The sequence below is a fragment of the Erinaceus europaeus genome, chromosome 15 (genome assembly GCF_950295315.1).
Source record: "Erinaceus europaeus chromosome 15, mEriEur2.1, whole genome shotgun sequence".
NCBI lineage: Eukaryota > Metazoa > Chordata > Mammalia > Eulipotyphla > Erinaceidae > Erinaceus > Erinaceus europaeus.
In genome coordinates, this window is record NC_080176.1 from 60,992,427 (window position 1) to 61,004,057 (window position 11,631).

The 11,631-nt window shown below is 44.6% G+C and overlaps 1 protein-coding gene across 5 annotated transcripts in view; it reads left to right on the forward strand.

Moving 5' to 3' along the window:
• The window catches only part of LOC103107199 (urea transporter 1), a 61,369-nt gene extending 49,992 nt beyond the window's left edge, over positions 1-11,377 (forward strand). For 4 of the 5 annotated variants that reach the window (XM_060173808.1, XM_060173805.1, XM_060173807.1 and 1 more), the window contains 4 exons: positions 583-730; positions 2,549-2,683; positions 6,480-6,529; positions 9,369-11,377. In XM_060173808.1, coding sequence (XP_060029791.1) covers positions 583-730; positions 2,549-2,683; positions 6,480-6,529; positions 9,369-9,542 — 507 coding nt within the window. In that variant the 3' untranslated portion in view covers positions 9,543-11,377. The remainder of the gene's footprint in view (positions 1-582; positions 731-2,548; positions 2,684-6,479; positions 6,530-9,368) is intronic. The other variant, XM_060173806.1, reaches the window with a different exon arrangement.
• The last annotated feature ends 254 nt before the right edge of the window (positions 11,378-11,631 follow it).

Below are 11,631 nucleotides of genomic sequence, written 5' to 3' on the forward strand. Positions count from 1 at the left end.
CCAATAAATAAATAAAGGTAATAAAAACAAATGCATAAATAAATAAAGGAAAGAAGAAAAGAAAAGAAAAGAAAAGAAAAGAAAGGAAAAGAAAAACTGGACAACAGTGAATTCAAGCCCTTGATCCCTACTAGCAGGTGTGTGGGGGAGAGAAGCTTCATCAGTGGTGGAGCAGTGCTGCAGGTGTGTCTCTCTTTCTCACTCTATTTCTCTCTGTTTCCATTAGTAAGATAGAGGACAAAAGAGTGACCACCACGAGCAGTGTAGTCATCAGTGCAGACTCAGCTGTAGTGACAACCCTGGTAACAAGAAAAGAGAAAGAAAGAAAGAAAGAAAGAAAGAAAGAAAGAAAGAAAGAAAGAAAGAAAGGAAGGAAGAAAGAAAGAAAGAAAGAACACAAACAAATGGAACATTGTCAGTGGCAGAGAGTGCTCTGACCTCCCCTTCACCCTCTCTTTCATGCACATGCACTAAAAAAATATTAACCTCGGTCTAAAATGTCATTAGCACCAAGTCTGCGTTGGATTTCCTGTGGTCTCTGTTTTACTGTTTGTATGACCTCATTTTGTGATTTGTTCACAGCTGTTGAGATCTCTGCCGGTCGGTGTGAGCCAGATATATGGTTGTGATAACCCATGGACGGGAGGCATCTTCCTCTGCGCCATCCTGCTCTCCTCCCCACTCATGGCCCTGCACGCTGCCATTGGGTCACTGGTGGGGATCGCAGCAGGTAGGCAGATGGACCCCACAAACATCAAACTCCTGAACTGCTTCCTGTGTGTGCTCGGGGTTCAAACCCCAGCTGCATGTAGCAGCACTTGGGATGGGGGACTGGTGCTGTGGCATTTGTCTCCTCTGCACCTGCCTCTCCTCCTCTCCCTCCTCCTCCTCCTCTGACTCTCTGTCTCTCTCTGTATCTCTCTCTCTCTTTCTCTCTCCACCTCCTCTCTCTAAAAGAAGTAAGACAGGGAGACTGCTCTGTGGTGTTGCTTGTGGTTTTTTTCCTCAGACCTCATTAAAATCTCTATCTAAGGGCTGGACAGTGGGTTACGTGCTTCAGCATACATGTTACCAAGCCCAGGGATGTGGGTACAAGCCCCTGGTTCCCACCTGTGGGGGGAGGAGCTTCACACACAAGCAGTGGAGTAGTACCACTGGTGTCCCTCCTTTCTCTTTCTCCTCTCTCTCTCTCTCTCTCTCTCTATCTCTATCTCTCTCTTTTCTTCTCTCTCTCCCTTTCTATGTCTTTCTGCCTCTCACCTTCTATCACAAAAAGAAAGAAATGGCCAGGCAGGGGAGACAGTATAATGGTTATGCAAACAAACTCTCATGCCTGAGGCTCGTAAGTCCCAGGTTCAGTCCCCCGCACCACCATAAGCCTGAGCTGAGCAGTGCTCTGGTGTTTCTCTCTCTCTCTCTCTCTCTCTCTCTCCATCTTTCTCAAAAATAAAATTAATTTTAAAATTTTTTTAAAAAAGAAAGAAATGGCCACTTACACACACACACACACACACACACACACACACACACACACACACACAGCCTACTATAGCAGCATAAGTATAATGCTGTCTCCTTTGCTCCTTTTATTTTAAAGAATCATTTACTGCTGGTCTGGGAGGTAGTGCAGTGGATAAAGCATTGGACTCTCAAGCATGAGGTCCTGAGTTCAATCCCTAGCAGCACATGCACCAGAGTGACGTCTGGCTCTTGCTCTCTCTCTCTCTCCTCCTTTCTCATTAATAAATAAAATATTTTTTTTTTAAAATAATCATTTACTGGGGCCAAGTGGTGGTGCACCTGACTGAGTGCATGTATTACAATGTACAAGGACCTCGGTTCAAGCTCCCGGTCCCCACCTGCAGGGGGAAAGCTTTACGAGTGGTGAAGCAGGGCTGCGGTGTCTCTCTGTCGTTCTTTCTCTCTATCACCCCCTCCTGCTTGATTTCTGCTGTCTTTATCCAATAAATAAAGATAATAAAAAATAAAAATAAAAGAGAATCATTTACTGCCAGCTGGGAGATTCCTGGTGGGTACAGAACCAGCTGTGCATGCTTGAGGCTGCAAGTTCAGTCCCAGGCATCACATATACCATAACAAGGCCTCTGAGTCTCTCTTTAATAAATAAATATTTTGGCTGGGGAGACAGCATAGCGGTTCTGCAAAAGACTCTCCTGCCTGAGGCTCTGTGGTCCCAGGTTCAATCCCCAGCACCACCATCAGCCAGTACTGAGCTCTTGTCTCTCCTTATCTCTCTGTCCCTTCTGTCTCTTTCCCTCTCCCTCTTTTATTGTTTATTTCTTTTATTAAAAATAAATAAAATATTTTTAAATGGATAAATAAACATTTTTTAAAAAGAGTCATTTATTCTTGTGACTGTGAGAAAGATCAGAACAGAAACTGTCACAAGTTCCTAGGGGTCAAAACCAGGGTCTCTTAAATATAAGTCCTGTACTCCACCCACTGACCCAGTCCCCCTAGAACTTCCTTGAGGTCCTGCCCCAGCCAGAACATAATCTCGAGCTCACCCTAAAATCTCACCTGACAGGACTCAGCCTCTCAGCTCCATTTGGCAACATCTACTTTGGCCTCTGGGGATTCAACAGCTCTCTGGCCTGCATTGCAATTGGAGGAATGTTCATGGCGCTCACTTGGCAAACCCACCTGCTGGCTCTAGCATGCGGTGAGCATCACACCTGGCAGAGGGTGGGGTGACCACTGGGAGGGGGCGGCAAGGGCCTTATTTAAACTGTGGGGTATGGGGTGAACACTGCCCAACAGCATGTCCTTGGCCATGTCCCAGGATCTGGATTCGAGCCGCATCACTTCATGGGCACAATGTGGAAGGGGGTACAGCATAAGAGAGACAATGCTGTCTCTTCTCTTCCTCCTTCTCCCCTTGCTCTAAAGAAGCTTCCTAAGTGGTGGAGCAGTGTTACATATGTCTCTCCTCCTCCCTCTCTATCTCTCTCAGTCTTCCCCTCTATCTAGCCATTGGAGCGGTGGAGTCATTATGCAGTCACTGGGCCCCAGTGATAGCCCTGATGGCAAAAGGAAAAACGTTCAGTTGTGACTGGTGAAGTAATTCACTTCTTATTGTGTTTGTCTACCATGTTCACAGGCCAGGTTTGAACCCAGATCCCTCCACAACAAAGGAAGCTTCAATGCTGTGGTCTCTTTATCTCTGCTTCACTGCCTTCTCTGTCTATAATTAAAAAAAAAAAATCAATCAGGTCAGAAAAAGAGTTGAAATTAAAACTATTCCACCCTACTCCTAGATAGAACTCTCTTTTTGCCTGTGCTGATTACATTAGACCCTGTTGGAGTATCCAGGACAATTTCCTCATCCCCGGTCTTTAATTTAATCACAGCACAGTTCTCTTTTTCAAGTAAGGGAATTTATTAATAGTTTATTAATTTATTAGTAATGAACATTTGGGGGAGTAGAGTATGGGGGTTTTTGTTGTTGTTTTTGCCTCCAGGGTTCACTGGGGCTTGCTGCTAGCACTAGGAGTCCACTGCTCCTGGTGGCCATTTTTTTTCCATTTTATTGGACAAGACAGACAGAGATTGAGAGAGGAGAGGGACGGAGAGAGAGAGAGAGAGAAAGAGGCATCTGAAAACCTGCTTCACCACTTATGAAGTGTTCCCCCCCCTTCAGGTACAAACTAGGGGCTTAAACCCAGATCCTTGTGGGTCTTTGTGCTTCTTACTATGAGCACTTAACACAGGTGCACCACCGCCCGGCCCCTAGAGGCAGATCCTGAACCTGCCACAACTATGTTGCTTTCCTGTTTACTAGTATAGCATCATGGGTGATGCAGTGCTGCAAGCTCGGTTCTGCCCATTTTTACTCTAGCTGAGGCCAACTTCACCCCTCCAGGGCCAAGCCAGCTTCTCCTGCCCCTGAGAGTGTGTGAGTGAGGCACTCACCCATGCTGGGAACCTTTCAAGGGTTGGAAATGATGTTATGAGCTGGTCCTCTGGGCCCTCTTGTAAAGCCACGCCAGATGCCACAGCAAGTCTCAGTCTGCCCGGCATGACCACATGGAAGACCAGCCTCTCCTTGTCAGCCAGAGTAAATAAATAGCCAAACTGCTCTTTTGTGCATTCAGATGGCTTTATCAGGAGAACTGGGGAAACTATGCAGCCTTCCTCCTAAAACTGAAAGTGCACAGCCAGAGGACTCCCCCATTCTCTTGTTTGTTCCAGTGTTGTTAGCACATCTTGTCTCTCCTCCTCACAGCTGAGCTATCACAGGATCAGGGCCATCTGTGGGGAGGGAGGCTGTTTTCACAAAACTAGAATCTGGTGTTACCTTCAACACTCCAGGACCTTTTCTTACCTATGGCAATTCCCCGTGCTCTTGCCAGGACATCCCCTTCCACAGTGTGATTGCAAAATAAGACCCTTCAGTACAATTAAACACACCCTCCATGGCCCACAATTGCTGTTAGACAGCATGACGAAATCCTGCTATAGAGAGAAAGGAAACTGGAGAAGGTTCTCAGCAACACAGTGTCAGGCTCAAGTGCCCCAAGTTTGCTCAGAATGCAAGAGAACCTAGGAGAAAAATAGAACTAACCTCCCATGTGCCCAGAGTGGTATTGCAAGTGTCCTCGGTTACCCAGGGAACAGGATGTTGTCTCATAGCTAAAACAAGGGCCCGTGAGGGTCTGCTGGATGTATGAATGAAATGGGAGCTCTTGAAGCAAGCAGAGAAGCCCTTCCCACACAAATCATAGACAGCTTCCTTCTGCTCAGAGCAGTGTCTCCATCTGACGGCGACAAGGCTGGTTTTACAGCTGCTGTCTGGAGAAATATATCATTCCCTGGAGATTCACCACCTCCCTGCAAGCACATCTCTAAGTTGCTTTTTTACAGATAATAAAACTGGATGCTGAGACGGTCAGCAATTTGCTCACAATCAGCCAAATGGCCAAGCTGGGATTTGAAACCATGACCGTTCAAAAATAAGCCTTTCCGGGGCCAGGTGTTGGTACACCTGGTTGAGTGCACACATTACAGTGCACAAGGACCCAGTTTTGAGCCCTTCGTCCCCACCTGCAAGCTTCATGATTGGTCAAGCAGGGCTATAGGTGTCTCTGTCTCTCCCCCTCTCTATCTCCATCTTCCCTCTTAAGTTCTGGCTGTCTCTATCCAATAAAAAAATAAAGATAATTTTTAAAAAGTTTAAAAAAGATAAACCTTTCCTTCCAGCATGAGAATCCCAGATGTAAAAGAAATAGATATACTGTTGAATAAAAAGACAAGATACTGATTCAAAGATGGAAGTTTATAAGAAACTAGAATCCCATGGTCCCAGCCCACCCACCCAAGAGAGTGCTTGTGATTTCTCCTGGTCATGAACTGCACGTAGGAAGTGTGTCTGAATGAGGGCACAGTGACCCAAGGATCTGTGTGCTGCAAACAAAACTGGGCACCAGGAGCAGTGGATTCATAGTGCTGGCACCAAGCCCCTGGAGGGAAAAAAATTAATTAAAACTAAAAAATGAAGTGAGTCATTCTTCATTCTGCTATTCTGAAGCTTCTTAAGTCCCTTTATCAACCCACACTGAGGAATTGGTAATCTGCTAGTTGAAATTTCTACTTTTGTTTTTTTATTTTACTTTACTAAGGAGCACAGATTTTTAAAAAATATTTTAGTTATTTATTAGAAAGATAAAGTAGAGAAAGAACCAGACATTACTCTGGTACATGTGCTGCTGGGGGATTGAACTTGGGACGTCATTCTTGAGAGTCTAGTGCTTTATCCACTGTGCCATCTCCCAGCCCACAGGAGTATAGTTTTGTTTTTGTTTTTTTAAAGAAGTTTGTATTTGTTTGTGTATTTATTTGAGAGGTAGAAGGAGAGGAAGAGAAGAGGAAAGGAGGTGAGCAGCTCATTTTTCTGGCGCATGTGCTACCAGGCATTCCTGAAGCTGCCCCTGCAGGTGGAGAGCAAGGGTCAAACCCGATTCCCTGCACGTGATGATGTGTGCCCTCCACTGAGCATGCCAGCACTCGGCCCCTAATTCTTATAAAGTGATCTTGTGGTCTGTAGAGTGACCAAGAGCAGAAAAATGAAATCATTTCTTTTTTTAATTAAATAAAGAAAAATAAAGAAGAAAAAACAAGCAATAATAGAAAATCGTAACCACAGAACAAAACCTTTTACTAATGATTTGTTTTGTGTCAGGCACGATGTGTATCTCTGTTCACACTCAGGCAGCCCCAAGACGCTCCTGTCCCCTCTGTGCTGTGGGTGAGACAAACGGAAGCACCAAGGCCCTGGGAGGTGGAGTTAAAATTTGAACCCAGAACTGTAGGCCTAAAGTTCAGACTTGTAACCAGGATGCTGGACTAGGTGCTAAACACAGATGGACACATTCCACATTCCAGGTAGTGGATGCCAGAAGGCAGTCTTTACTGTCCTGAGAAGTCCACCTCACTCACACTGTTCTTCCTCCTGTTTGTAGCGCTGTTCACTGCCTACCTCACAGTCAGCATGTCGCACCTGATGGCAGTGGTGAGTACACCTTCACCTTCCTTCATAGGCAGCAAGACGGATGAGCTGACAGTTACACAGAAGCCCCATGAGGCCCACCTGGTGCTGACCCAGGGCAGGGCCCACTGCTCCCCATCCTCGCCCCCCTCTTCAGCATCACTGTCAGCTTTAGCCCAGTCGCCAGACTTGTTAAACCTCTCAGGTGGCTCAGCTTAGAGAGATGAAATTCATGAAATTGTGTAATGTCAAGCTCTAAGTGGCCAGAAGTTGCCTTTAAACTATCTCTCCCCTAAGCAGAAAAACAGAACTGTGGTGGTTGAGAAATCAGGGAATAGAGGATATGAATAATTAGTGAAAGACCACCAATTTTTAAAAATTTTTATTAGTTATTTAATAATGGTTAATAAGATTGATTGTAAGATAACAGGGCTACAATTCCACATAGTTTCACACAGGGTTCTATTTCCCAACCCCTCCATCGGAAGCTTCCTTATTCCTTATCCCCCTCTGGGAGTATGGACCAACATTTTCTATGAGGTACAGAAGATGGGAGGTCTGGCTTCTGTAATTGCTTCTCTGATGTACATGGGTGTTGGCAGGTAGGGTTCCAGGACATATTGGTGAGGTCATCTCACCCTTGGCATTTCTTTCTGAGCAACTCTTATGTTTGTTGCTTGGGTATCAGGGTGCTTTTAATTATTTGCCTTTTATTGAGGAAATGGTTTGTAAGACTTATTGATTCAAGGTACAGTTTCATACATCACCAAATATGTGTCAACACACTTTTTCCACCACCAAAGTGCCTCTCTCCCTCCACTACAGCAAGTCTCTCCTTCCACCATGGGCCTCCATACTCAGTAATGGATGTAATACTATGATCCAGTTAATCTTACTACTGCTGATGTTTACATCGAACCTGATATGATGTTTTATTATTGGACACAGTTTTAAAATAAACACTAGAGTATTACATCACATTTATGTACCAAGTTGTAGAAAATTGCATTTTGGGGGGGTGCGGGTGGTGATGCACCTGGTTAAGTGCACACATGACAGTATACAAGGACCAGGGTTCAAGCCCCTGACTCCCACCTGCAAGGGGAAAATTTGACAGGTGGTGAAGCAGGTCTTCAGGTGTCTCTCTGTCTTTGTCCCTCTTTATCTCCCCCCTCTCAATTTCTATCTCTATCTAATAAATAAATATTTAAATTATTTCTGTAAAAAAGAGAGAGAGAAGAAGGAAAGAAGGAAGGAAGGAAGGAAGGAAGGAAGGAAGGAAGGAAGGAAGGAAGGGAGGAAGGAAAAATTTTGCAGTTTGGGACTCAATCTCCACCTCACCTACAATATCTCATTTTCTTTAATCAAATTAGAAAATATTATTTTGGGGGTCGAGCAGTAGCACACTGGGTTAAATGCACATAGTGCAAAGTGCAAGGACCGGCGTAAGGCTCCCAATTCAAGTCTCCCATTCCCCACCTGCAGGGGGGTCACTTCACAAGCAGTAAAGCAGGCCTGCAGGTGTCTATCTTTCTCTCCCCCTCTCTGTCTTCCCCTCCTCTCTCAATTTCTCTCTGTTCTATCCAACAACAACAACAGCAAGAACAACAATAACAATTACAATAACAAGGGCAACAAAAATGGGAAAAATGACCTCCAGGAGCAGTGGATTCTCAGTGCAGGCACTGAACCCTAGTGATAACCCTGGAGGCAAAAAAGAAAGAAAGAAAGAAAGAAAGAAAGAAAGAAAGAAAGAAAGAAAGAAAGAAAGAAAGGAAGGAAGGAAGGAAGGAAGGAAGGAAGGAAGGGAATGTTATTTTACAAGACAGCTGTTGTCTCAGGAGCATCTGTGTCTTTGTAATGATTTACTAGAGAGAGAGAGAGAGAGAGAGAGGAGTTGAGTCAGAGTGCCAGCCTGGTTTATGCAGTACCTGGGATCAAACGGAACAACAGACATGAATGTCTGGTGCTCTGCCAGCTGAACTACTTCCTCTTATGTGCTCTGTTTTGTAAAACTCCTCTAAGTGACTATGTCGTGCAGTCTCAGTCACACCCCAGGGTGTCCAGGTCTAGGCTCCACCTAGCCCCAGATACAGTGTCTGTTCAGAATTTCAAGAATCACTACAAACAGCACAGGGGAACGCCAGGTACTTGAGGTGCTTAGCGTCTGACTGGGATTTGGCATAAAAAGAAGGAAAGCAAGTAGAGTTGAAAACAGTGCAAAGGGAAGAAGTGTCAGGGAGCGAGGTCACTCCGGGCTGGATGGATCCAAGAAGAACAATGTCCATGCCCAATGGAGAAGCAATTATAGAAGCCAGATGCTCCACCTTCTGGATTCAAGAAGTCCTTGGGTATATGACAAGTGGTCAGGGGCCATTGGCTTATCACTGTCACCTCCAAGTACCAGAAGGTCATCTTTGCACATCTGGAAAGCCTAAAGTATGCAAGGGAGAGAAAGAGGCAAGACAGAGCTCTAGCTGACCTGTCTAGAGAATGGATGATGGGTTAGGCCAGGTGGTGTTGCACCTGTTGAGTGCACATGTTACAATGTGCAAGGACCCAGGTTCAAGCCCCCAGTCCCCATCTGCAGGGGAAAGCTTCATGTGTGGTGAAACAGAGCTGTAGGTATCTCTCTATCTCTCTCCCTCTCTATCTCTCCCTTCCTTCTCAATTTCTGACTATCTCTACCCAATAACTAAATAAAGATAATTTTAAAAAGTAAACAGATGATGGCATTTGACTCATACACACCCTGAGCAGTGACCCCAGCAGTTCACTGCTCTGGGCTGAGAGGTGAAATGTGATGTGTGAGTTAAGTTCCTGATGTATCTAAATTATTATCTGTCTGTCTCTCCTTCCCTAGGTAGGACTGCCGGCTTGTACCTGGCCCTTCTGCTTGGCCACCCTGCTCTTCCTCTTGGTGACCACAAAGAACCCCAACATCTACAGAATGCCCCTGAATAAAGTCACATATCCTGAAGAGAATCGCATCCACTACCTGCAAGTCAGGAAAAGGATTGTGGAGAGTCCTTTGTGAGCACAGCCCTGCTCACTGCCATGGTCAAGGGCATTTCTGACCACCTGCCCTAGTGGACTCTTGGGGTCTCAGCCTGATGGTGCCCTTACTAGTATCAACTTTCACACTGACCCACTGGTGGTCTGCTCTTAACACTCACTGTCTGTTCTTCTCTCAGGCTCCAGGAACACCCCAAGACTGGAAGGTGCCCATGTAGCGAATGTGCTCTGACCATGTGATCTTAAACTCTGGCGGGGTCTTGGCACTGAGTTTATGATGTATTTCTGAAAGCAGAACCTCCTACCAAAAGAGGAAGTGAGACTGGAGCTAATTATCAATGTTCTTGATGTGTGTTTGGCAAGGTGACAGTAACAGTATTAAAACTTAAGCCTTAAGAGAACAGATCCACAGACACCAAGTCACTTCAGCGTTCTCAGATGCACAGTCTGGCTTGAGAGAAATTAGTGCATGTTACACATTACAGCCACAGTCAACACTGCAGACGGAGAGCCAGGCACCTGCCACCATGTGTGTGGCCTCCCTTACAGGAAGTGTTTGGCTTTGTCTTCAGACTGATGGGGCTGTAGGCAGAGTAAGGGATCTGATCCATCACAATGACTCTCTCTTAGGTAGTTTGTTGTTTGTTTTTTCTTACGATAGGAGATTTTGTTTTCTTCAGTGGTTTAACTGGCTTAACCAGTTGCTAGAAACTAAAGGGGGGGAAATGCATTTTAATAAAAGAGTCAGCTAAACCACTTTTACTTTGTTTCCCAAGTTGATTTTGTAAATGTCATATATGTGTGTGGAATCAAGTCATCACCATTCAGGGACCCCTTGAAGTCAGCTTTTTAATCCATTTCAGGATAACTTACACATTTTCAAGACCGAAGAACAAGGCCAGCTGCTCCTGAGTGCGGAGAAGTTGTTGCGTGTCCTGCTTTTGAAAGTTCTGCACACTCATCATATTCTCACTCAGAAACCCAATGGCATTGGGTTGTCAGGAGTCATGACATCACTTCCTATGTCTCTCTGTGCAAAATAGGCTTCGTGGCTTTTCCAACATCCCAATATCTAAACCAGAAAATACAGATCAATGGTTCTGTTCTTTCAATTTTAAAGTCATGGGTTCTATAAAGACTCAACAACCAGGCCTGTTGGAGATGGAGACTTAGCGCCATCACCTCAGCCTTCACCATTCTGCACCTTTGGGAAAGGGAAGCTCTGGAATCCAACAGGTCTCACCTCTGTTGCGTCTACAATGCTCAGCACAAAACACTTGATTTGCTGAGCAGAAATAGAAGAAGAAACAAGTGCACGGATATTCTAGAGGGAGGTCCACTTCATCCTCTTCTTGGGGAAACAAATTTCACTTCAATTTTAAAACCCTATGTCCAACTCTTTTGAACCCATGAAGCTACAATTGTCACAGATCCATGTATATTCCTGTGTAAAAACTGAACTTTCAGTGTTTGAACTGAATTTTCTCCTGTGAAGGAATTTATGGAATAAAGGAGGGAAGGTGACAGAGAAGCAAACTGACCAGAGATGACCGGCACTGCAGAACCTGGGTCCTGTCAAGTGAAAACGAAACTCTAAGATGGTCGCAAGTCCATGTTCAGAGCAGAGTTCTAATTTCTCTTCCTCCCTGTGTGCTCACAGCTCTGTAAATAGGAGCATTTCAAAGCTGTATATTATCTAACTTAAATGGAAATAATTTTCTCAAACTATTTTTGTTACTGAGTACAATGTAAAAGTAAGGATTTTATTCATTTTCTTAGGAAACAACTGTGCTCTTTCCTGCTGTCTGCATAACAGATTTCTTTATAAGAATACGAATAAATTACAGTCACAGCTCAGTTTTACGTACTTTTTGTGTATATACCTTTTGTATAAAGTTTAATAACCACATGCACAAATCCATATTGCTGATATTTCCATTATCAGAATCCTTGTCCTGTTTTCTAAACATTCATTCATTCATTCATGAGCCAGAGAACCAGAGCACTGCTATGGCATGTATTCTGCCAGGGACTAAATTTGGCAGAATACATAAAAAATAAATTTGGCCTCATGACTGAAAATCCAGCAGTTCATTCACTGTGCCACCTCC